We start from the raw sequence: 26,104 nt of genomic DNA, 5'->3' as shown, positions 1-26,104 counted from the left end.
ACGTTGCGGAATATATAATCGAAGTTGAAGTTCACGTGGTGCTAATATCACTTGTCTGCGTTAAGTATTAAAATTGAGACGCGATACAATCTTGAAAGTGCTGACTAATTACTTTGAAGGGTAATATATTATATATTATTATTATATATGATTTTATATTTGAATTGTAATACTGTACATGAAAAACGTTAAAACTGATATTATTATACTAATATTAGTTTTATCAGAAGAAATTTCTTTTCTTCTGGTTTTATGTAAATTAGCAAAAAGCACTTGTTTCACCACAATGACCCCAATTTTCGAATAGGTTTTCGTAACAGAGTTAAAAATTAGTCTGTCAATTATTCCATGTTTTTAAATGGAAGTATAATTAATTTTTAGGTATATAAGTACTCTTAACAATTATATACATTTATAAAATATAAAATAATAGCAAATAAATAACTACATTTTTAAAATACAAAATAATAGCAAATATTTAACTACATTTTTAAAATACAAAATAATAGCAAATATTTAACTACATTTTTAAAATACAAAATAATAGCAAATATTTAACTACATTTTTAAAATACAAAATAATAGCAAATATTTAACTACATTTTTAAAATACAAAATAATAGCGAATATTTAACTACATTTTTAAAATACAAAACAATAGCGAATATTTAACTACATTTTTAAAATACAAAACAATAGCAAATAAATAACTACATTTTTAAAATACAAAATAATAGCAAATAAATAACTACATTTTTAAAATACAAAATAATAGCAAATAAATAACTACATTTTTAAAATACAAAATAATAGCAAATAAATAAATACATTTTTAAAATACAAAATAATAGCAAATAAATAAATACATTTTTAAAATACAAAATATAAAATAATAGTTAATAATAAATAAATTAAGAGAGCTTTATTATATTGGCGAAGCTTGGAATCAGAGTCGTCGCTCGACGACTCTACCCTTCGTTTTGAACATACAGACCTCCGCTTGGTGAAACTATAAATGAGAGAATAAAATTGTTTCGCAACTGTTATACAATATTACCTAATAAACTTGATTCTTACGGTTTAATGGCGGCGTCGGCTGCGGGAGCTTCGGCCGCTGGAGCTTCGGCCGCTGGAGCTTCGGCCGCTGGAGCTTCGGCCGCTGGAGCTTCGGCCGCTGGAGCTTCGGCCGCTGGAGCTTCGGCCGCTGGAGCTTCGGCCGCTGGAGCCGAAAAAAAAGTGGTTGATTATTAAATCCCAAATTTAGCGTCGAAATAACAGAAAGTAATTAGGAAATGGAGGGGTTAATGAAAGCCTTCGACGTAGGTGAAAAGTCATAGATTCAGGTAGAGCGACGCCTGGTGAGGCGCTGTCAAATGGGGCTTAGTAATGCAGACTAAATATAGGAAGATGGAAGTCCTGCGAAATTAACCACCGAGTGTAGTCAATAATTCTCTCTTCCGTCGTTCTCCCTCGAACTAGCTCTCACTTGTAAGTCTGTCTCTAGCATTACGGAGTATAGGAAGCGTCATACTTACGGACGATATCTTTCAAACTTATGACAGAATTCAAAGGGGATTCCCCCCCCCCCCAAGCATACTGCGAGTGACTGTTAATATTTATCGTCCAGTTGGCTCAAAGGCAAGTTGAATTCCCTCATTCCTGTTATTTGGATTTGTTTTTGATTTTACATGGGAGGGCGTGTACCTTACTTGATAATCAGCTTTTTGTTGATTCGCTGGGCCTGGTTTCGCTTTCTTCGGTTCAACTTTCTCGGCGCTGACCACCTACAAACATTTATTATTAATTCAATTCTGTTTCCATCACACGCTGATCTTACGTTTACTTTCGCAACATCTCCCGAAATGGTCTTAAACCAACTGCACTCTCTGGGGCCGGCTGCGAGCTGTTATAATGTTGGTTGCCACCCCTAAATTAAAGTTTGAACCCGTCCTCTTGGGAAGTGAATTTTACTATCCCCCCCCACTGGGAGTCACGTATTATTATCCCTTAGATGTTTTTTAACGTGAAAATGTAACAAAAGAATAGACCATTAATTCCATAAGAAAAGAAAACACATCCTATGGGTTAGGCTACCCGTAGGAGGCTATTTCCCTCGCCCCAAGAAGCACCGCAAGGGGCAGTGCGAGTTGCCCAGTCTCCCACATCCTTTTTTACGTCGAAAAAGGTCTATTGCCACACGTCTATTGTACGTGTTTAACGCAGGTTCGACCTTTTTCACGTCGAAAAGGTCTTTTGCCACTTCCCATTGCACGTGTTTAACGCAGACAACGAACCTCTGAAACATCAAGGACTTTTAGAAATGGGAGGAACTCGCCACATAAAAAAACTGTACGTAAACTTTATACATAATAAAACTTTTTAATTTTTGGGACAAATCGGGTTAAAAATTAGTTCGAAACGTGTTCCTTTTTCTTATGAAATTAATGGTATATTCTTCTGTTACATTATCACGTTAAAAAACACCTGTGGCTCCCAGTGGGGGGGGGGGGTAGTAAAATTCTCGTAACTTCCCAAGAAGACGGGTCGAGGGCAGGGCCGGAAATAAGAAAAAAATCTTATAGGACATGTGTCCAGTGACCCCCCATTTGACTGGAAAATTTATTGGACATTGTCCACTGGAGTGTGCTAAAATAGTGTCGCATCTTCATAGTCAAGCTATCAAAACTTCGGAAAATTTATTGGTCAAAATGTCCAGTGACCCCCTTAGTTTTTTAAAAAATTATGGGCAATTTTAAAATTTTATTGGACAATGTCCAGTGTCCTGTGCTTATTTCCGGCCCAAGGTTCGAACTTTAATTTAGGGGTGGCGACCGACGTTATAAGTGCTCGCAGCCGGCCCCAGAGAGTGCAGTTGTTCGTTGTTAGTAGAGCCTAGGATCATTTCGGGAGTCGGCTGTTCTAAAAGAATTCAAGAAGCGTCGAAATGTCCGTCTATGATTCAGATCGCCCACTGTTGATTCGAAAACTTCGATTGGTATTGGAATATGTAGTTGCGGAAGGTGTCACGGTACGCGATGCTTTGGTGCCCCTAGCTGGGGCCGGTTTGAACAGCTGGACAATCACTATCGAATCGAAAGTAGTATCGGACGGACTTTACGAATTCAAATTAACTGGAAAAGCTAGAAGCAAGGATGAAGAAGAATACGCGTGAGGAAATTTGTTTTTTATTCTGTGTATACTCTGTTACAACATCGGTTGTCAGCACGCGCATAGCTAGGTCTCTATGTAACCTAGCTTTGCGCGTGCTGACAAGAGGCTAAAAAACTTCAGGATATTTTAAATCCTGAAGATCCTGAAGTTTTTTGTCTCTTGTCAGCACGCGCAAGGCTAGGTTACATAGAGACATAGCTTTGCGCGATGTTGTAACAGAGTATATACAGAATAAGCTGTCGTCCGAGATAGGGAGTTGCCGATCCTATAGCGTGAAAACAAATTTCCTCACGCGTATTCTTTATCCATGATAGAGATACGGATCAGGAGTACGGGGAGGCATATTGCAAATTGAGCGTTTTAGATGAACAAAGCGATGAAATATGGTCCAGCGAAACGACTACTGAATTGCCTGTTCACAATTGGTTCCAATTCTCCAAATCTTTGTTAATCAACGAAGGCTGTAAAATATTGACGTGCGTCTTGAATATGGGGTCCTGTTACGATAAGAAGCAAAGGGTAACTGAACTGTACAACCGCTTGATTGATTCGCGCCAACGTATGCTCAACAATGGTACCCTAACCGACTGTACCATCAAAACCAAGTGGAAGAACTTCCCCTGCCATACATTTGTCCTCTCTTCAAATTCAGAGTATTTTCGCACCATGTTTGAATTGGATATGGAAGAAAGTCGAGAGAAGGTCGTTGATTGGGTAGAAATGTTTGACGGCGAGACGGTGCAAGATTTGTTGCTGTACCTTTACACTAGAAAAATGCCAAATGGAATCGAGAAGACTTACGCCAAATTGGTAGAAGCCGCTAGTTTGTGTATGTTGGATGAGTTAAAGGACATGTGCGCTTTTGTTATGATTCAGAATATTGACGTTGATAACGCCGTGAAAATTTTGCAGTTGGCAGAAAAGCATGATTTGGGCGAAGCGAAAATATCGGCGAGGAGTTTCGTTCAGATTGAATACGAAAAGGTTAAGGAAACCGCGGAATGGCAAAATATTGAACCTGAATTGGCTAAGAAATTATTGGCAAGCTTTTTGGAAGATACCTTATTGTAACCATATTTTGAAATTTCTAAACACTTTCCAAACATTTTTCATTATTTTCAACTGTAATTTGCGTTATTTTCAATAAAAAAAACCAATTTTTGCATTAATAAATTTGAATTTATATTTTCTTCGCGGGTGTTTATGTCCTGGGTCTGTACTCAGGTGATTCATGACGTAACTCGCAGTCTCGTGACCCGCAGGAGTCACAACTTTTGTTCTCTCTTTGCTCGGCACAGCCAATAGAGTGCTTCCGAAAATGACGTCACTCTTTGTTGCGTAGTCTGCTACTGTGTGGAAATGTGTTTTCTTCGGTTTCACTAGTTTGAATCTCTTGAAATATTAGTGATAAGTATATTGAAGGGTTTTTAATTATCGTGCAAAGGTTCAAAGCTTTAAAACGAATAGTTATTTTCCTAAAAATTCACTAAAATTTTGTTTGTGCACAATCACAACCTATTTACTAACCTAGGAAACTTTTAAGAAAAGAACTATTAGTTTGAAAACTTTGCAAGATAATTTAAAACCCTTCAATATACTTATCACTAAAATTTCAAGAGATTCGAACTAGTGAAACCGAAGAAACACATTTCCACAGAGTAGCAGACTACGCAACAAAAAGTGACGACATTTTCGGAAGCACTCTATTGGCTGTGACGAGCAAAGAGAGAAAAAACTTTTTTTCTCGCTTTGCCGAGATCAAGAATGAGAAAATTTTGGCCGTGTGAACAGTGCATTTTCCAGAGGCTGGTGAAGCCAGAAAATCTGATGAGCTCAGCACTGCGAGCGTAGCGAGAAAAATAGTGTCGTCTGAACGGGCCTTTATATTTATTCCGTGTATAATACCCACGCATCCTTGCTTCATAGAAAATGGAACTCCACTTGTAATGGAACTATTTTTCACTCTTGTCTGGATTGCGCTTTTTCGTTCATGGTTTAATTGATTAGAAATATATGCGAACTAGTGTCTGTTATTATTGTAAACATTTATTCAGTTTTCCAAATAATATCACACCTTTTCTAAAATATTGTTGTTTATATACGGGGACATATACAGGTCCATCCTCGGGCGACGGGGACATGGACAGGTCTATTTTTTTAATAAGTCAATAAATCGTGGACAAATTGCCAAAATTAAACTTTTATTTCGTTTCTTTTAAATATGAAATTTTTTAAAATAACAAGAGAATTAAAGAATATAATTAAAGTAATAAAAGAAATAAAGAATATAATTAAAATGATAAAATAACAAGTAAGAGAATTAAAGAATATATTTAAAATGATAAAATAACAAGTAAGAGAATTAAAGAATATAATTAAAATGATAAAATAACAAGTAAGAGAATTAAAGAATATAATTAAAATGATAAAATAACAAGTAAGAGAATTAAAGAATATAATTAAAATGATAAAATAACAAGTAAGAGAATTAAAGAATATATTTAAAATGATAAAATAACAAGTAAGAGAATTAAAGAATATAATTAAAATTGAATTGAATTGAGAGTTTATTGTGCACGAAAAAAGTTGTTTACAACTCACGAGAACGGGCACATTTGAGTACAATGCAAAATATATACAAATCACAATTATATATACAAGAATGTTTATACAATCACAAATTTTAGATTAATGTACATACAGAGGTAGGGATGGTTATTTAATAAAAATTAGGTTTTTACAGTTGAGCTACGTCACGTAGGATTTGTTTCACTTGGAGTAGAGTATCACAAAAGAGATCAATATTTGATGCAAATAAATTGCACTTATGCTGCATCCTTACAATTGGATTTATACTTTTACGGGGGTTATAGAAAATCGAACTATGACGTGTATTTTTAGGAACTAAAAAATTGAGGGATTCTAGAAGGGTAGGGAGATGTAAGCGGTTATCTATCAATTTATGAATAAAACAAATATCATTGGACATAAGAACTGTGGAAATTTGGGGAATGTCCAGAATTTTGAGTATCGATACGTAGTCATAGTTAGCTAGGGGCATAAAAAATGTGTGACAAAATTCAACAAATTTGCGCTGTACACGTTCGATCTTTAAGAGAAGATATGGGCTACATCCACCCCAGGCAATGATAAAAAATGATAAAATAACAAGTAAGAGAATTAAAGAATATAATTAAAATGATAAAATAACAAGTAAGAGAATTAAAGAATATAATTAAAATGATAAAATAACAAGTAAGAGAATTAAAGAATATAATTAAAATGATAAAATAACAAGTAAGAGAATTAAAGAATATAATTAAAATGATAAAATAACAAGTAAGAGAATTAAAGAATATAATTAAAATGATAAAATAACAAGTAAGAGAATTAAAGAATATATTTAAAATGATAAAATAACAAGTAAGAGAATTAAAGAATATATTTAAAATGATAAAATAACAAGTAAGAGAATTAAAGAATATATTTAAAATGATAAAATAACAAGTAAGAGAATTAAAGAATATATTTAAAATGATAAAATAACAAGTAAGAGAATTAAAGAATATATTTAAAATGATAAAATAACAAGTAAGAGAATTAAAGAATATAATTAAAATGATAAAATAATAAAATAATTAAAAGAATATAATTAAAATAATAAAATAACAAGAGAATTAAAAAATATAATTAAAATAATAAAATTCTTCTTCCCAGTTGGCGATAAGCGAAACTGGCATCACTATTAGGACGGTTTTGATGCGTTCCATGTCAAAAAGGCCAGATAGAAAGGCTATCACTTGGAGGCTTTTGCCCATTCTGAAAATGAAGAAATACATTCAAATAATCAGATAACTTTTAGAAAAAATTAATTGTAGGTAAATAATAGACTTAAAGCGAGTCTCGCTACAATATACTGGGAGACAAGTTACTTAGTTAGAAGTATAGATCAGCTAGGCTTCGGACGAAATTTGATTTTTTATTGAAAATGCCGACTTTTCCGGGTTAACCCTGACGCGGCGAATAATCTCAATCGCGTCGCGACACAGTTTTCGAGATCTCATCTTACCCCATGTCGTCGGCCAGAACGCCACCTTTCTTGGCCTTATGTAGCGACCACATCCAGTCGAGCCCCTCTTTCTGATAGGGGTAGAGCCTTTCATAGAGCACCCGACAGATATGATAGCCACTCGCGAGCTCTATCACATCACAGCTTTCATACGAATCCGGCTCCATCAGTAGCCGTTCCTGCAGCGTTAAACGATACATTTTAACTATTAGTCAAATATGAGCTAAGATACAACAAGATATCATTCGCTACCATCAAATACTACCTACGTCCCTCTCTAAAACCAATAAAAAGTCCCGCCGTTTTATCTATACACTAAGGCCGCCTGGTGGACTATCCATTCATTATTTATCGAAATTATCCTTTACACAAAGCAGTTTCAGGTCTAATGGGCTTCAAAATGGAGAAACTAACAACACCTTTACTTTTACGAAGTACCACTAGGCTCTATTCGAGTTCTCCCCATCAAGAACGTATACTCAACTTACAGTGTAATGTTAATCCTATATTTCAAAAACGTAGCAAACTTACGTCGGCATTTCGCTCGCAGTCCTAAGATAAGACACCAGTCAGAAGCATAGCCCACACGAACTGAGTGAAGTCGCTGCAGTGTACGCTTAAACAATTCTCGACTTCTTCTTAAATCGGATTTTATTAAAAACCGTGTCGATCTCTAGCTAATCACCTTTCCATAGTAAGAATAATTTGATTTCTACCATTAAAGAAAACTTCGTAAAAAACTTAGTCCGCGTAAAAAATGAGACGCTTCCCCTGACACGTGACCTTTTCTTGTAAGCGACTGTTTTTTGGCCTAATTATTTAGCCCTATAAACTCAATAGCAGCGAATAAAACCCGCCTTTAAAGGGAGGGTGAAGTAGAAAATCAAGTGATTTTTTATCGATTCTTCTACTAATTATAAGACCAGTCTGCATAGTCAAACATACAGGAAATACTTCTGAATGATTTTAAAATTCAAATTAAGTTCAGATTTTAAGGATAATTTTAAAGAAGGTCCTCCGACCAATCGCGTAACGCTTTGCCTTTTTATTAACAAAATTCTCGTGGCACGTTCCATGTCTCGCGCCACGATTATCACTTCGCGCGCGAATTTTATCAAATCTCGTGATAAATTTCATTCAACACGGAACGTGCCACGAGAATTTTGTTAATAAAAAGGCAGGGTGTTACGCGATTGGTCGGAGGACCTTCTTTAAAATTATCCTTAAAATCTGAACCTAATTTGAATTTTAAAATCATTCAGAAGTATTTCCTGAATGTTTGACTATGCAGACGGGTCTATGCAATAGTGTCTGAATATGGTATTTGGCGTTTCGAGGAGTCTCGCGTGTTTTAACGTTATGCCTATGGCGTGTTGTATACTTCCCTCCCGTAAGGAGGTTTTTTATATTACTTCTGGTTTTAGTCTTAATTATGTAGCTCAATTAAAAGTTATTTTAATTTTTGTCCCAAAAATGTACGTTTTTGGTCGAATTTTACGTTAATTATACTTAATTAAGTTGAAATTAACGTTGGATTGTGGTTCGGCAGAGTAGATTTAGCTTATAAATTGAGATTGAATAAAGAATTCACATTAATATCAATGTTTAATTGAAAATTCAATCCTTGCCGAAAAAACCCTATTTATTATTTTAAGTGTCGTTGGGGGCAATAGAGGGTAGTTTAGTTGGCTTATTTTGTTTCTGAAATGGATTTGAATGATTGCTTGATTTAATTGCGACGTTTAGTGTGGGGGCCGTATTTTTATATTTTACCCCACTCTTTTGTGCCGAAACGGTCACTAATTTACCCCCAAAAGCCGAAGGCGAAGCCATAAGTCATTTAGGATGTTTTAGCAGACGACGCATGGGAGATTTCTACTATTTTAGAATTTGGGGTAATTCAGCAAAAGTTCCGCAAAAATGATTTTGGGGTAAAATAGTGTTTGCCCAGAAGTAAATAGCCTGTATAGTAACGGGGAGCCCGTTACAAGGGTTCACCACCAGGTGGAGCAACCTAAATCAATACCAGGGATCCCCGCTAGACGGCCCAGGAAGCTGAACCTTAGACCTGTCGTCTGCTCGAGAACCGGGACTGGGTCTGGCTGATCGCAGGAGGCCCGAGGAGATATATTCAAACGTAGCACGCACGGGAAACAGGGCAGTTATATGTTATGTTTAAATGGATTGCAGTTATGTGCAGTAACCGGTTACAATGTAAATAGTTTATTCAAGTAGTATGTGAAATAAATGGATTACGTAATCGTGTGTTTTCGGGTTTATGTGAGAACGCGCGGTTACAAATGGAGGCACCGCCGAGATCTAACTTTTGAATTTTTCGCCATCGTTTTCCGGGCTTTGCGTTTGACATGGACGTTTAACTTTTGTGTTTTTGCCGAGTGAACTTCATTTTTTGCATGTTGTTATCGGACTTGGTGGTTGGTGAACCTTTCGGCGTGTTCCCTCTGCACAACGTGGGATATTGAGCACCCTACAGTGAGCCCCTGACCCGGCCGGGGGGATCTTTGAGGGTGTTCCGCAGACAACGGGAACACTCTACTATTGACGGCCACCCAGGAATCTACGAACGATAAGTTGATCTTACTAAATTTCGTTACTCGGTTTTTGTTTCTCTTGCATTTCCTTATTGAATTGTCAACTATTTTCGGTAAGGTTACATCATATGACTATAATCTTACTCAGGGCGGATTTGATTTGGGAATTAACGGCCAGCCATTTATTCTAAGCCTTGGTCGCCTCGCCATTATTGTTACCGGGCTGAGTCATTATTGTATGTCAGGTCAGCCTACATTTAGGGGCCGCCAAATTGGGCCCTGGTCTTATTGAGCACATAAGTTTAATTTAATTACTCTAAATCGGCTTTCTTATTTGCTTGAATTTGCCACATACTATTTGACCACATAATTCTACCTTATTTTATTCCATTTGCGGTCACGATAACTTTGGGATATGTGGGATTTTTGATATGCCGTGAAATCGGTGCTACCGTGGGATATAATCGACATACCCCGTGACATGGTTTTAACATTCCTCAACCCCGTCATGGTAATAACTTCCAACTGGCCAGACTAAACATCCCCGGCCTCCCATATCCTTGACATTAAACCCAAAACCTGGCAAAGTGTGTAAGTTGCCATCTCGTTCCGGTACTTCTGAATTAATGGTCCGGTTCCTCAATGATTGTGATTCCTAACGTAAGGGTTCTCGAGGGCGAGGCTCCAGACCTTCACATAAGGCCAATTCGAGTAAATCGTCGGGGTCAAGCAGTTTCTTACGACCATCCGATTTAGACGCCGTGGATGATCAACGGCGTAAAGACTGGCAAGCCAGGGCTAGGGTTGAAGCCGAGAGAATTAGGACTACCGTTGGTCATTTTGGTGAAGAACATGGGAAGAGTGCCGCCAAAGGGGGTTACCCCTTTATCACCATCGCGGGCCCCCCTTAGCCTACTATCCAGATGCCAAGAGCTTCTTCACCCCTGCATCTTAGGATGATACACGCCTCCGCCCCCTCACACGTTTCCTCCATTTACCCGCTCATTTTTTCAAAGCCAAGGGTTCAGGGAGCCGCAAGTGATAATCCAGCTAGACCACGAGCTCGTAACTCTCCCCGGGGATCTAGTCCCAACCCTCAGCATGTTCCGGTGGTCAATCCTTCCGAAACACCACCTCGTGTGACTCATAGGGTTATTGGAAATACTTCACCCCATGCTTCTCTAGCTCAGCATGTTCCGGTGGTTAATCCTTCACAAACACCACCCCGAGTTATCCATAGGGCCGCCCTTTATAGTACAAGACAGGTAAATGGTAGATTATTTTACCAAGTACGTGGAGATATTTCCTGCACGAAGTGTTACCGCTCCTATACTGTGTAAGATCTTACTACAGTATGTTTCACGTCATGGTACGATGACAGCCTTACTATCGGACAATGGCCTCAGTTCATATCTGTATTATGGAAGCGCTTATGCCGAATGTTAAAAATTCAATTGAAATTCACGTCTCCAAATCATCCCCAGGCAAATATGACCGAGCGGGCAAACAGGGTTATAGGCGAAATAATGAGTATGTCCATACGAAGTGGGACATTTAAACTCACATCGTCTGGCGATTATCCACGCTACCACTAACAATTTATTTAGAATCACTTCATGTACATCGGCACACTAATTTCTCGTCCATCTTTCGAACTGAACTGAATCGTACAGATTTATTATGCCAAATAATAATGAACCGTATTAAAAGCAACGATATTTCGAGTGAGGAAGAAACTTTTTACTTTGGGAAATTATTTAAGTACAAATGTCTTTTTCAATTTTGTTATCAAATTCTTTTGCTGAGTGGCAACTTTCAATGGCCATTGAAATTTTTTTCCTCGTTTCGCTCGTTTCTTTGTCGGTTTTTAAAAGGTATTTGTGGCGAACACGTAGCCGTTTTATAAGGAATTTTAGCCACAAAACGTTGGTCACGGGCTTATATTCATGCCATTCCTCCCGATGACAATGGTTAATATTATTTCACCATTATTTCAAAACTAACTTCAAGCCTAAGAATAATAAGTTTAGACATAAGTTCGTAAGATACGTGGGCCAACCATAAGTTAGTCGCTGGTAACTTAGAAACTGGAGCTTGTCATTAAGTGAGTGGCAAAATTTCAAAGAAATATTTTAAACTCACATCGTCCGAACTTTCTTTTCTCGATAAACATCGTATTGCGAATCTCCAGTTCCTTTGAAAAAGTCCGAATCGTCCAGATTTTTTTAAACAGGCGTATCGTCTATAATCATAAATAAATTTACGTTTAATAGTTAACAATATTTAAAATTAATTCTTCTCACCTTTATCGAGTCTAGAAAGCGTAAAATCGATGACTTTTACGTCACATCCGCTCGTCAATGCTTTTATTTCTTTCCCTTCCAAGTGAAATTTGGCGTATTTCTTTCTATAGTCTGTCAAACGAAAGAAGAGCCCTGAGAAATTTGTCCAAATTGGTGTCGCCACCATCGACCCCATAGTACTTTATCAACTTGTTTTGTTTTGTCAATAGTCGTCTGTAATATAGTCTGCTATAAACAGATAGGCTTAATCGCAATATAACCAATACATTTTGCAATATATGACAAGTACTTTAACGATTCATGCTTTAACTTATGTCATTAAAATATATTGCAATGCTAGTTCAACAAAGATAAGACTGGTGTCTTGTCGTTAATTTTGTTTTATTTTCTTTAATACTCGATGATCGTAAAAAACCATGAAACAAACATATTAAATATATATTGCAAAATGTATTGGTTCTATTGCGATTAAGCCTATCTGTTTAAAGCAGACTATATTACAGACGACTAATGACAAAACAAAACAAGTTGATAAAGTACTATGGGGTCGATGGTGGCGACACCAATTTGGACAAATTTCTCAGGTCTCTTCTTTCGTTTGACAGACTATAGTCCTACTGACCAACACATTGCCTTCATGCAAATCGCGATGTTCAAATTTACAAATTACTTCGGCAACAGCTAAGCCCAACCGTGTAACAAACTTACAGAACATATCTCATGAACCTATGTATACACGTACTTTGAAATGTCCCAAATCCTCGCCACCATAAGCGTACCGAAAAACGATATATCGTTGGACGTCTTCAAAATGACCTTAATGACAATGACAAATGGGAAATTACCTTGGTTGAATTAGAAAAAGGTCAGGTAGGCGGCGGCCTAACAAAACATATTGCTTTAAATTATTATTTATTTTTGGCTTGTACTTTTATCATTCGTATTTACAATATGGATTTTTTTATATTTACTGTACAATACGCCATATTCTGCTTAAGCGGAAAGCTTGTGCGCTGAGCCTTGCAGAGCTGAGGCGTTTTTTCTGTAAGGAAGCCTTAGCTTTGGACTCCGGACATAACCTTAATCCTGGCACTACGTCTAATGGGTTCGTTTTCTTGGTTAGAGCCTACGCCCTCAGTTTCCACCTAAAATAATATTAAACCAAAAGTTGTAGAATGTATACGCTAACAAACAATGTCAAAAGAACTACTTACCCTCGTTGCGCTAGCCTTAGTGGCAAGTCCTGCTTTGCCTTTCCTTCCAGTTTCAGTTGCCGTCTTTGAAGCCGTTGTTTCACCAGGTTGTTTTAACGGCTTAAAATTTTCTCGTTTTAAGCAAATAATGGAGTTCGATCCATTGGAATTTCTGGCGATATTCTCCAACATTTTCTTTTCCAAGATCTCCAGGTCCATTTCAAAATCGTTTTTCCAACTTCCTTCTTTACCCGGCAAAAACTTTGAGTACAGAGAGTATTCTCTCGTTTGCGAGAAGTGACCGCATTTATGTGGGTTTTCTTTACTTTGGGACACAATACGTTTATTATTTAAGTTAATTATAGGGTTAACTTAGTATAATTTACCTGTCTTTCGCCAAGGTAATTTTGTTGTCCAATCTGTGCAGTACGTTAACAACACTTTTCATACCCGTTACAATCTCGTGGGCGGCCAAAATATGGCAATCTTCCTTACAGTTACTCGTCATTTCCTTGAAGGTGGAACCGTAAATAAATATAAAGGAAAGACAAGGCTTAACTAAAGCTACACACGAAAAATGCAAGGCTCGAGGCTCGACTCTAAGTTCGTTGATCGAAAAAAGCAAGGCTCGACTCTTAAGTTAAGAGACTTGCTAAGTACTAAAGGGTCCCCGTCGGATTCTTCCGAAATTGAAGTCCTAGAGGTCCGGCCGCGGTTAAAAGCGCCCCAGCTCAACCCCGTCCTCTGTCACGAGAGGATGTGGAAATACTCGATAACCCTGACCGTTGGTATTCCGATACCATTATCGATGGCTTTTGCCAATTAATAGCGAATAGTTTAAATTATTATTTATTTTTGGCTTGTACTTTTATCATTCGTATTTACAATATGGATTTTTTTATATTTACTGTACAATACGCCATGTTCTGCTTAAGCGAAAAGCTTGTGCGCTGAGCCTTGCAGAGCTGAGGCGTTTTTTCTGTAAGGAAGCCTTAGCTTTGGACATAGTCTTAATCCTGGCACTACGTCTAATGGGTTCGTTTTCTTGGTTAGAGCCTACGCCCTCGGATTCCACCTAAAATAATATTAAACCAAAAGTTGTAGAATGTATACGCTAACAAACAATGTCAAAAGAACTACTTACCCTCGTTGCGCTAGCCTTAGTGGCAAGTCCTTCTTTGCCTTTCCTTCCAGTTTCAGTTGCCGTCTTTGAAGCCGTTGTTTTACCAGGTTGTTTTAACGGCTTAAAATTTTTAGCAGCTGGTGCGTCCACCGCACCAACGTCTTCGGAGTGTTCATTCTCCGTCATTTTGGACTGTCCAGGTCTAGTTGTGGTCTTCTTAGTGGTGGTGGTGGTGGTTTTGGCAGGTTCAATTAAGGACGAGTTTTACGACACTCACTTGGGTCTTCATTTATAGCGTCTTCCCTGTTTTTGGAATACGCTGACCACTCTTTCAATAGTTTATTTGGATAGCTCCCTTCAGCGTATGAGATTCTAAATGAAATAAATTGCGAAAAATCACACCTCAGTAATAAAGACATAATGTACAACCTACTGTTTGACTTTTAAGAAAATCGGAGCCATATTTAATTTGTTTTCCATAATACCATTCATTTCTCTAAAAAAACCGAACAGTTGCTTAATTAATTAACAGTAGCGTAACTAATTAAGTAAATTTTACTTGGAAATTATTATTTCCGAAAGGATTTGGCCAAGCGCCAGTTGCTTCGTTCCTGATGGGTTCAGCCCATCAACAGGAACAATTTTCAAAACTTCGTCCTCTCGTCCACTTTTAATTTTGAAAACTTTCGCGAAGGAACCTTCGCCGATTTTCTCGGCGCTACCATGAAATAAACTAAACAAGTTGGTCCGTCGCGCGAGGCCGAAAAGGTTTTTTTCCTAAAAGGGGCTGCAAGAGGGGTGAAACTTGTTACGATGCTGGTGCTATCTAGAGAGTAAAATAATATATTTTTATTGGGAACATAGGCTAACAATCGTCTGTTTCATCAATTTAGAATGTTTTCAGACCTAGGCTTAGCGTCTTTTCATAGTTATTATAAATTAAACTTCATACTATCAGTGATCGGTCTAATTTAATTAATATAATATCAAAATGAGTGTGAAAGGTGGTTCACGATGTTGTGTCAAGCTCTAAACATATAAGCATAGCACTAGTTAGTATATACATTACTAAGCCTTGGCCCATTCAAAATATAAATCCCAAGAATGGTATAGAATAGATTCTTTAGTCTGTATAGTGCTTGAAGTTTTGCAATTGAAAATAATTTTAAATTTACCCTCCACGCACTCGTTACCAAATCCAGAATTTTTATTTTGAAATGGAACTATAAAAACTATTTCCTTACCTTACAACTCCGTCCATTTTACTTCCTGGTCTTTCTGATACCGCTCGCGCATGCGCAAGGGGGCATATGAAAAAAAAAACCTTATTTCCCAGCATGCAATGTAGTACTAGCTTTGACCACAGAGAATATAAGGGAGGAGTGGAAGCTCCCCCGCTCCACAAGCGTAAATAGTTATGTCTCGCTTAAATTATACTAGCGGCAAGGCTAGCGGTACTAGGGAGTTTCCGGCTCAATAGCGCCACCTACGATACCATTTAATGTCTCAAACGGAAATGCCTCGGTACTGCGCATTGAAGATGCGCGGTAGAAAAGCGAGACAAGTTTTGCCCCTCTTTCCACTCCTCCCCTATACTCTCTTTGCTTTGACCGTTGAAAATTTTGAAGGGTTTTATTTCATGGTCTATAAATGAAGCAATCCCCAGATTCCATATTTTGAGCCCAGCGCAGAAGTTTTAATTTCACGAAATGCCCAATATTTTGGATTTTTATACAAGTTTTGCGTCAAATTTATCCTAAAATTTAGTTATCTCTTTTAAAATAGAGATCACGTTTGAATTGCCGAGTTTAATTAAGTTCCTCTTCTCAAAGTAAAATCCAATTTGTTATATCCATTTTTAGATTTTTAACATGGTTTAACTTATACTAGAGATACGGGGATGTCCTTTGAGTATGTTATAGTCCTATTTGCCCCCCCCCATCCAACGATAATAAAAACGTGGGGATCGAGTTAACAGGGGCCGAGTAATTAAGGAAAATGCCCAATTTTGGGTAGCGTCTCACTTATAGTTAGAATGTCACTTTGCACTAAACTTTCAAGGCTCGTAACTCTTGTTCTACTATAGATACAGGGATGGCCTTTGAGTATGTTATAGTCCTATTTGCTCCCCATCCAACGATACAAAAAACGTAGAGATCTAGTAAACAGGAGCCGAGTAATTAAGGAAACTGTTCATAACCCTACCTCTAGCTACTTGTCTGTCTTTGCCTGACAGTTAAATCACCGGGTTATCCAACCCCACTTCTTCCCTTTCAAAGGGTTCCAAATACTTTGGGGAAACCCGAAGCCTTTTTAATTTTTCCAGAAAGAATGGTTTGCCAAACGGAGAATCTAGTTCCGATGTACCTTGCCTTGCCGGAAGTCTCGACTTTCGCATTATAATACTTTGCATTATGTATAAATACTTGATAGATTTCAATGTTCTCTTCTAAAATTGTAAATAGTTTAAAACTTTCATTGTATAATTATAAGTAAAGTAATTGAAAAGTTTCACGTTTTTCGTGACAAATAACACGTAATTCACGTAACGCGATATAAAACTTAATAAAAATTTATATTCGGGTAAGAAGAAAATTTGAGTCGTTTATTTACCAGTCCAGAAGTTTGCCTTTATATGTATTAACGTAAGTTTATAAGATATATGTTCCATAAGTATGACACTACTTGACTACCTCCGCTCGATTCCTATTTCATCTGTACTAAGCCTTTGACAGCAGCGCACCAACAGGCGTCCCTTCTTACCTCGAATCTATGAACTACCTCAATTACTTTTCCGCCTTATTCCATATGGCCGGAAGTTAGGCATATCTCAGGATTCGTATAGGGGAGTACCGGAAAGAAATTAGAGTAAGGTGAAATTCTCGCTTCGAACGAAAGGATCTTCTTTACGCAATTCACAAGACAATCAAATTAATTCTTGACATTATATCGCGCACTTTCTTTCAATGAACTCTGTACTAAAACTTTACCTTACTACCTTTTTACGCCCTCCCCTATCCTCTGATGTACATTGGTTAAAGGAAAATTTCCACTCTTCAGGGAGCCCAGCCAAAAATTAAAATTCCTCATAAGAAAAATAGGATTTTACAGGAGAAAAAAATTTGTATTTATAGAAAAATATAAGGAAAATAATTCTCATATACATATAACACTAAACTATCAGTGTTCGTACAACTTTTGGAAAACCGCTTTCCCCGAGTTTTCCAGATTTTTTTTTCCCCCATACATATATAAAATTTCTAATTTTGTAGACTAAATCTTATTTGAATTAAAAACTAACTATAAAAATATAACAACGGTATGAGGCCACGAACTTCATCGGGCACTGATCCTACAGGGGATACTGCCCATCTTCGAAGATTGAACTTTTATGCACCGGCATTCACAGGTGCTACCAACTGCGCCATGATGATGATACACGATGTTAAGCTCTCTTTGAGCTAATTTAGTTGCGAATTTAAACTAACGACCGTAAAAGAATTTCTCCGCGCCCACGTGGTCTCGAACCCGGGGCCTTCCGGGTGTGAAGGGGATGAGGTAACCACTACTCAGCAGATACATATACAAGTGGGCATCGTTTGACTAAATCTCATTTGAAATAAAACAGGGTTCATACAACTTTTGAAATACGATTTCAAGTAAGAGAATTAAAGAATAAAATTAAAATAAAATAACAAGTAAGAGAATTAAAGAATATAATTAAAATAATAAAATAAATTAAAGAATATAATTAAAATAATAAAATAACAATCCACTGTTTAAAAACATAGTCGTGTTGTCCACTGACCAGTTTCGAACATTTCTATCATGTTTTCTGTAAACTCATTTAGGACAAAAAAAGTTTTATTTAGTTTCATCATATAGTAGAAGCCTACTAGAAATATAGTTAACTAACGCATAAAGGATTAAAGAAGGAGCGCAATATTATCCATATTTTCATTTCATATACAGAGAAAAGAAATTATTATGTTTCTTAGAGGAGCTTCCCATTTTGGTTGTTGTTTTGAAAAGTATATCGCAATGCACGGCCCTTGATAGATATAGGAGGCAATGAAGGAAATATATCGCATGCACGGGCCTTGGTAGATATAGGAGGCAATGATTTAATCTCTCCCTTTGCACGAGAGGTTTATCTTTAATATTTAAATAAATATAATTATTTTTAATTATTTTAATCGCCAGTAAATAACTTTAAAAATAGTTAAATCGTTTAAAATAAAGTTATACCTATTATCTTCTCAAACTTTGCTAATATTGACGTTTTGAAATCTCTTGCGGAAATTACGGACGTAGGCCTAGTAGTACTTCGTAGGGTCTCAATTTCGTCCACATAGCCTCGAGATTACTGAGTAGCAACAAGAAACGCGTGACGGATTATATTTCAGATTATATTAAGAAAAAGAAAATCATGGCGAAGTTTCTTAATATAATAAACATAAAAGCAAAAGTGACCAACTACCAGTAGCGCTATTCTGAAATATGTCCAATTTAAATTTTCGTAACCCTTACCTAACTAGTGTTTAAAGTAATTTAAAGAGTTCGACTTACATTACTTGATGTAGTGTTAATCGTACTTTTGGAGAGTTAGTTGTTTGTAGTTTAAAATTTCCTACTTATTATTTTAATTTAATTAATCCTTATTAAAATAATTGAAGTTTAAAAATCCGAGCCAAAGCACACAATTGACGATCGCAATTGCCCCGAAAACTTTCCTGCGGGTCACGAGTCTGCGAGTTACGTCATGAATCACCTGAGTAGAAAGCTATAGTCTGATTATCTGAATCTGATACAGACCAGGACATAAACACCCGCGAAAGAAATTTAAATTCAAATTTATTAATGCAAAAATTGGTTTATTATTGAAAATAACGCAAATTACAGTTCTAAAATAATGAAAAATGTTTGGAAATTGTTTAGAAATTTCAAAATATGGTTACAATAAGGTATTTTCCAAAAAGCTTGACAACAATTTCTTAGCCAATTGAGGTTCAATATTTTGCCATTCCGCGGTTTCCTTAACCTTTTCGTATTCAATCTGAACGAAACTCCTCGCCGATATTTTCGCTTCGCACAAATCATGCTTTTCTGCCAACTTCAAAATTTTCACGGCGTTATCAACGTCAATATTCTGAGTCAAAACAAAAGCGCACATATCCTTTAACTCATCCAACATGCACAAACTAGCGGCTTCTACCAATTTGGCGTAAGTCTTCTCGATCCCATTTGGCATTTTTCTAGTGTAAAGGTACTGCAACAGATCCTGTACCGTCTCGCCGTCAAAAATTTCTACCCAATCAACGACCTTCTCTCGACTTTCTTCCATATCCAATTCAAACATGGTGCGAAAATACTCTGACTTTGAAGAGAGGACAAATGTATGGCAGGGGAAGTTCTTCTCCTTGGTTTTGATGGTACAGTCGGTTAGGATACCATTGTTGAGCATACGTTGGTACGAATCAATCAAGCGGTTGTACACTTCAGTTACCCTTGGCTTCTTATCGTAACAGGACCCCATATTCAAGACGCACGTCAATATTTTACAGCCTTCGTTGATTAATAAAGATTTGGAGAATTGGAACCAATTGTGAAGAGGCAATTCAGTAGTCGTTTCGCTGGACCATATTTCATCGCTTTGTTCATCTAAAACGCTCAATTTGCAATATGCCTTCCCATACTCCTGATCCGTAGTTCTAGCATGGATAAAGAATAAGCGTGAGGAAATTTGTTTTCACGCTATAGGATCGGCAACTCCCTATCTCGAACGACAGCTTATTCTGTATATACTCTGTTACAACATCGCGCAAAGCTATGTCTCTATGTAACCTAGCCTTGCGCTTCAGGATCTTCAGGATTTAAAATATCCTGAAGTTTTTTAGCCTCTTGTCAGCACGCGCAAAGCTAGGTTACATAGAGACCTAGCTATGCGCGTGCTGACAACCGATGTTGTAACAGAGTATACACAGAATAAAAAACAAATTTCCTCACGCGTATTCTTCTTTATCCTTGCTTCTAGCTTTTCCAGTTAATTTGAATTCGTAAAGTCCGTCCGATACTACTTTCGATTCGATAGTGATTGTCCAGCTGTTCAAACCGGCCCCAGCTAGGGGCACCAAAGCATCGCGTACCATGACACCTTCTGCAATTGCATATTCCAATACCAATCGAAGTTTTCGAATGAACAGTGGGCGATCTGAATCATAGGCGGACATTTCGTCGCTTCTAGAATTCTTGTAGAACTACCGACTCCCGAAATGATCTTAAATCAACTGCACTCTCTGGGGCCGGCTTCGAGCAGTTATAATGTCGGTTGCCACCCCTAAATTAAAGTTTGAACCCGTCCTCTTGGGAAGTTACGAGAATTTTACTACCCCCCCCCCACTTTGAGCCGCGTATTATTATCCCTTAGATGTTTTTTAACGTGAAAATGTAACAAAAGAATAGACCATTAATTCCATAAGAAAAGAAAAATAGAGTAATTTCTTTCCCATATACGGCAACGTCATAACCCTGTATCTCTTACCTTATGGATATCCCCCCCTCACCTTCCCTTCCCGGGGGCAAATAGTATTCTCTAGTACAAAGTTGCCCCTAACGTAGGGGATACACAGTTCACTCCCCCTCTCAACCGAAATTACTCTATTGGTTAGGCTACCCGTAGTAGGCTATTTCCCTCGCCCCAAGAAGCACCGCAAGAGGCAGTGCGAGTTGCCCAGTCTCCCACATCCTTTTTAACGTCGAAAAGGTCTATTGCTACTTCCTATTGCACGTGTTTAACGCAGACAACGAACCTCTGAAACATCAAGGATTTTTAGAAATGGGAGAAACTCGCCTCATAAAAAACTGTACGTAAACTTATACATAATAAAACTTTGTATTTTTTGGGGCAAATCGGGTTAAAAAATTTGTTCGAAACGTGTTTTTTTTTCTTATGGAATTAATGGTATATTCTTCTGTTACATTTTCACGTTAAAAAACACCTGTGGCTCCCAGTGGGGGGGGGGGGTAGTAAAATGCTCGTAACTTCCCAAGAAGACGGGTCGAAGGCAGGGCCGGAAATAAGAAAAAAATCTTATAGGACATGTGTCCAGTGACCCCCCATTTGACTGGAAAATTTATTGGACATTGTCCACTGGAGTGTGCTAAAATAGTGTCGCATCTTCATAGTCAAGCTATCAAAACTTCGGAAAATTTATTGGTCAAAATGTCCAGTGACCCCCTTAGTTTTTTAAAAAGTTATGGGCAATTTTAAAATTTTATTGGACAATGTCCAGTGTCCTGTGCTTATTTCCGGCCCTGGGACTCGAAGGTTCGAGCTTTAATTTAGGGGTGGCGACCGACGTTATAAGTGCTCGCAGCCGGCCCCAGAGAGTGCAGTTGTTCGTTGTTAGTAGAGCCTAAGATCATTTCGGGAGTCGGTTGTTCTAAAAGAATTCAAGAAGCGTCGAAATGTCCGTCTATGATTCAGATCGCCCACTGTTGATTCGAAAACTTCGATTGGTATTGGAATATGTAGTTGCGGAAGGTGTCACGGTACGCGATGCTTTGGTGCCCCTAGCTGGGGCCGGTTTGAACAGCTGGACATTCACTATCGAATCGAAAGTAGTATCGGACGGACTTTACGAATTCAAATTAACTGGAAAAGCTAGAAGCAAGGATAAAGAAGAATACGCGTGAGGAAATTTGTTTTTTATTCTGTGTATACTCTGTTACAACATCGGTTGTCAGCACGCGCATAGCTAGGTCTCTATGTAACCTAGCTTTGCGCGTGCTGACAAGAGGCTAAAAAACTTCAGGATATTTTAAATCCTGAAGATCCTGAAGTTTTTTGTCTCTTGTCAGCACGCGCAAGGCTAGGTTACATAGAGACATAGCTTTGCGCGATGTTGTAACAGAGTATATACAGAATAAGCTGTCGTCCGAGATAGGGAGTTGCCGATCCTATAGCGTGAAAACAAATTTCCTCACGCGTATTCTTTATCCATGATAGAACTACGGATCAGGAGTACGGGGAGGCATATTGCAAATTGAGCGTTTTAGATGAACAAAGCGATGAAATATGGTCCACCGAAACGACTACTGAATTGCCTGTTCACAATTGGTTCCAATTCTCCAAATCTTTGTTAATCAACGAAGGCTGTAAAATATTGACGTGCGTCTTGAATATGGGGTCCTGTTACGATAAGAAGCCAAGGGTAACTGAACTGTACAACCGCTTGATTGATTCGCGCCAACGTATGCTCAACAATGGTATCCTAACCGACTGTACCATCAAAACCAAGTGGAAGAACTTCCCCTGCCATACGTTTGTCCTCTCTTCAAAGTCAGAGTATTTTCGCGCCATGTTTGAATTGGATATGGAAGAGAGTCGAGAGAAGGTCGTTGATTGGGTAGAAATTTTTGACGGCGAGACGGTGCAAGATTTGTTGCAGTACCTTTACACTGGAAAAATGCCGAATGGGATCGAGAAGACTTGCGCTAAATTAGTAGAAGCTGCTAGTTTGTGCATCTTGGAGGAGTTAAAGGACATGTGCGCTTTTGTTATGATTCAGAATATTGACATTGATAACGTCGTGAAAATTTTGCAGTTGGCAGAAAAGCATGATTTGGGCGAAGCGAAAATATCGGCGAGGAGTTTCGTTCAGTTTGAATACGAAAAGGTTAAGGAAACCGCGGAATGGCAAAATATTGAACCTCAATTGGCTAAGAAATTATTGTCAAGCTTTTTGGAAGATGCCTTATTGTAACCATATTTTGAAATTTCTAAACACTTTCCAAACATTTTTCATTATTTTCAACTGTAATTTGCGTTATTTTCAATAAAAAAACCAATTTTTGCATTAATAAATTTGAATTTATATTTTCTTCGCGGGTGTTTATGTCCTGGGTCTGTACTCAGGTGATTCATGACGTAACTCGCAGTCTCGTGACCCGCAGGAGTCACAACTTTTGTTCTCTCTTTGCTCGGCCACAGCCCACTCGATCACGCAAGTTGCACACGCTATAGAAGCCCGTCCAAAGAATTCAAAACCCATGTATTTTCGAGAATCGAGAGGGTGTAGTGGAAAAGCTGGTAAAAACATGAACGAGTCTCGATTTTTGAGACAAAAAGCACTGAAATGTTAGGGGGAATTGTCGAGTTGATGAACAAACTTTTATAGGAAAGTGAAAAATGTAAGCCCTAGCTTCCTGATGTTTTTACTATTTGTAAATTAAAGTACACTAAAAATTTAGAAAATATTTTGAAAGGCTTAGGACTGATAGTTATTTTTCTAAAAATTATCAAACTTTCAGTTTGTGGTTTTTTCAACTCTGGATGACTTCTAGCCATTTTAAAACGCGCTGGGCAAATTATTCAAATAAATAATTTTTCCCCCAATACTTGTAGTACTTGGTTTTCACATATTTGCCAATTAGCTTTAACGACTAGTTAATTGTAATAATAAATAAAATAAGCCCTTAAATACAGTATTTTGATGAAGAACATTATCAGCGGGATTGTTTGGGCCTAGTGTTTATTTTTTAACTGAAAAACTATTCACGCTTGAAATTTCAAAATTTGTCGGACTTTAGAAAACGTTACTACGCACCTCTCCTTAAAATTTCACGACATTTGATCCACAAAAAGCGAAATTACGCTCATTTTACTCCAAAAAACGGCATTTTCCCATAGACATAATGCTAATTCTTAGACTGCTTTGACGAACGTTATCGGTTGGGCCTAGTGTTTATTTTTTTACTGAAAAACTATTCACTCTTGAAACTTGAAAATTTGTAGGACTTTAGAAAACGTTACTACGCGCCTCTTCTTAAAATTTCACGACATTTGATCCACAAAAAGCGAAATTACACCCATTTTACTTCAAAAAACGGCATTTTCCCCATAGACATAATGCTAATTCTTAGACTCGTTTGACCAAGGAGTACTAATCGGTCATATTCTTGACTTTTGGCTGTTTGAAGGGGCTTCTATAGCGTGTGCAACTTGCGTGATCGAGTGGGCTGTGGCTCGGCACATCCAATAGAGTGCTTCCGAAAATGACGTCACTCTTTGTTGCGTAGTCTGCTACAGTGTGGAAATGTGTTTTCTTCGGTTTCACTAGTTTGAATCTCTTGAAATTTTAGTGATAAGTATATTGAAGGGTTTTTAATTACCGTGCAAAGGTTCAAACCTGCAAGAATAAAAAGTCAAGATTTCGATTTTGAGCTTCGCCTATCTGACACTGACAGCGAATAGCCTCGTAGCGGACACAGCTTTTATTTTTAAAAAACTACTTGATTATTTTACGAGTTTTACATCTTTTAGTTAATAAATTATTTGGGACCCTATCCCTAATTTTTTTTTACAAATCCTTTTACAATATTCAAATTTAATTGTAGCACAGCCCACTCGATCACGTTTTGCCTTCACGGGCTATAGAAGCCCGTCCAATTGGCCTCAAAGCTCGTATCACATATTTTAGACGAAAATCAAAGGAGTGAGGAGTCAGCTTATAAAAGTTCCGTCAATGGAATGGGAGGAACACAGTTTTTTGAAAATACTGGTTCAAATCTGTTGAAATTTTAATAAGATGTGCAAAAATATATTTGTGCTTCTGAAAATGACGTCACTCTTTATTGCGTAGTCTGCTACTCTGTGGAAATGTGTTTTCTTCGGTTTCACTAGTTTGAATCTCTTCAAATTTTAGTGATAAGTATATTGAAGGATTTTCAATGATCGTGCAAAGTTTCAAAGCTTTAAAACAAATAGTTATTTTCCTAAAAATTCACTAAAATTTTGTTTGTGCACAATCACAACCTATTTACTAACCTAGGAAATTTTTAAGAAAAGAACTATTAGTTTTAAAACTTTGCAAGATAATTTAAAACCCTTCAATATACTTATCACTAAAATTTCAAGAGATTCGAACTAGTGAAACCGAAGAAACACATTTCCACAGAGTAGCAGACTACGCAACAAAAAGTGACGACATTTTCGGAAGCACTCTATTGGCTGTGACGAGCAAAGAGAAAAAACTTTTTTTCTCGCTTTGCCGAGATCAAGAATGAGAAAATTTTGGCCGTGTGAACAGTGCATTTTCCAGAGGCTGGTGAAGCCAGAAAATCTGATGAGCTCAGCACGGCGAGAGTAGCGAGAAAAAGAGCGTCGTCTGAACAGGCCTTTATATTTATTCCGTGTATAATATCCACGCATCCTTGCTTCATAGAAAATGGAACTTCAGTTGTAATGGAACTATTTTGCACTCTTGTCTGGATTGCGCTATTTAGTTCATGGTTTAATTGATTAGAAATATATGCGAACTAGTGTCTGTTATTATTGTATACATTTATTTAGTTTTCCAAATAATATCACACCTTTTCCAAAATATTGCTGTTTATATACGGGGACATATACAGGTCCATCCTCGGGCGACGGGGACATGGACAGGTCTATTTTTTTAATAAGTCAATAAATCGTGGACAAATTGCCAAAATTAAACTTTTATTTCGTTTCTTTTAAATATGATTTTTTTTTAAAATAACAAGTAAGAGAATTAAAGAATATAATTAAAATGATAAAAGAAATAAAGAATATAATTAAAATAATAAAATTTACTTGTAAAATAAAAAAAAAAAATAAAAAATCGCCGTTTCATACTGCTTTTTGAAAGTGCCTAGAGTTCCCAGTAACGACC

The 26,104-nt window shown here is 37.3% G+C and overlaps 4 protein-coding genes across 6 annotated transcripts in view; 3 read left to right on the top strand and 1 right to left on the bottom strand.

Moving 5' to 3' along the window:
* Window positions 1-2,195: 2,195 nt before the first annotated feature.
* LOC149615876 (speckle-type POZ protein-like) overlaps window positions 2,196-26,104 on the top strand; it is a 46,195-nt gene continuing 22,286 nt past the window's right edge. Inside the window, exon 1 of the mRNA XM_089857294.1 lies at window positions 2,196-2,248. The gene's annotated coding sequence lies outside the window, so the exon portion shown is untranslated. The remainder of the gene's footprint in view (window positions 2,249-26,104) is intronic.
* LOC149615881 (kelch-like protein 24a) lies at window positions 2,259-4,317 on the top strand. 2 transcript variants are annotated; one of them, XM_089857293.1, is made up of 3 exons: window positions 2,262-2,349; window positions 2,823-3,168; window positions 3,486-4,317. In XM_089857293.1, the coding sequence occupies exons 2-3, from the start codon at window positions 2,945-2,947 to the stop codon at window positions 4,240-4,242; spliced, it is 981 nt and encodes a 326-aa protein (XP_089713419.1). In that variant the 5' UTR covers window positions 2,262-2,349; window positions 2,823-2,944; the 3' UTR covers window positions 4,243-4,317. The 2 variants fall into 2 exon arrangements, with proteins under 2 accessions (XP_089713418.1, XP_089713419.1); XM_089857292.1 differs by having other exon boundaries at window positions 2,259-3,168.
* On the bottom strand, window positions 6,508-8,120 carry LOC149615880 (DNA excision repair protein ERCC-6-like). Of its 2 annotated transcripts, XM_089856313.1 has the most exons (3): window positions 7,772-8,120; window positions 7,241-7,419; window positions 6,515-6,990 (listed from the first exon to the last, which is right to left on the bottom strand). In XM_089856313.1, the coding sequence occupies exons 2-3, from the start codon at window positions 7,405-7,407 to the stop codon at window positions 6,849-6,851; spliced, it is 309 nt and encodes a 102-aa protein (XP_089712439.1). In that variant the 5' UTR covers window positions 7,408-7,419; window positions 7,772-8,120; the 3' UTR covers window positions 6,515-6,848. The 2 variants fall into 2 exon arrangements, with proteins under 2 accessions (XP_089712438.1, XP_089712439.1); XM_089856312.1 differs by lacking the exon at window positions 7,772-8,120 and having other exon boundaries at window positions 6,508-6,990; window positions 7,241-7,604.
* Window positions 21,436-26,039, top strand: LOC149615879 (kelch-like protein 24a). The gene is made up of 4 exons (XM_089857291.1): window positions 21,436-22,102; window positions 22,420-23,603; window positions 23,724-24,593; window positions 25,343-26,039. The coding sequence occupies exons 1-2, from the start codon at window positions 21,879-21,881 to the stop codon at window positions 23,174-23,176; spliced, it is 981 nt and encodes a 326-aa protein (XP_089713417.1). The 5' UTR covers window positions 21,436-21,878; the 3' UTR covers window positions 23,177-23,603; window positions 23,724-24,593; window positions 25,343-26,039.

This window comes from Phalangium opilio, unplaced genomic scaffold, assembly GCF_054372755.1.
Source record: "Phalangium opilio isolate 3A_F unplaced genomic scaffold, DU_Popi_V2 ptg000217l_1, whole genome shotgun sequence".
Classification (NCBI taxonomy): Eukaryota; Metazoa; Arthropoda; class Arachnida; order Opiliones; family Phalangiidae; genus Phalangium; species Phalangium opilio.
This window is presented reverse-complemented; position numbering and strand designations above follow the sequence as displayed.

Bases quoted from the DNA above. Each gene is read 5' to 3' on its own strand.
- LOC149615881 (XM_089857292.1), top strand. From the start codon at position 2,945: ATGTCCGTCTATGATTCAGATCGCCCACTGTTGATTCGAAAACTTCGA. The intron at 3,169-3,485 runs GTGAGGAAATTT...TATCCATGATAG, and splicing joins AAGGATGAAGAAGAATACGC to AGATACGGATCAGGAGTACG.
- LOC149615880 (XM_089856312.1), bottom strand. From the start codon at position 7,440: ATGTATCGTTTAACGCTGCAGGAACGGCTACTGATGGAGCCGGATTCG. The intron at 6,991-7,240 runs GTAAGATGAGAT...CTTCATTTTCAG, and splicing joins GTTCTGGCCGACGACATGGG to AATGGGCAAAAGCCTCCAAG.
- LOC149615879 (XM_089857291.1), top strand. From the start codon at position 21,879: ATGTCCGTCTATGATTCAGATCGCCCACTGTTGATTCGAAAACTTCGA. The intron at 22,103-22,419 runs GTGAGGAAATTT...TATCCATGATAG, and splicing joins AAGGATAAAGAAGAATACGC to AACTACGGATCAGGAGTACG.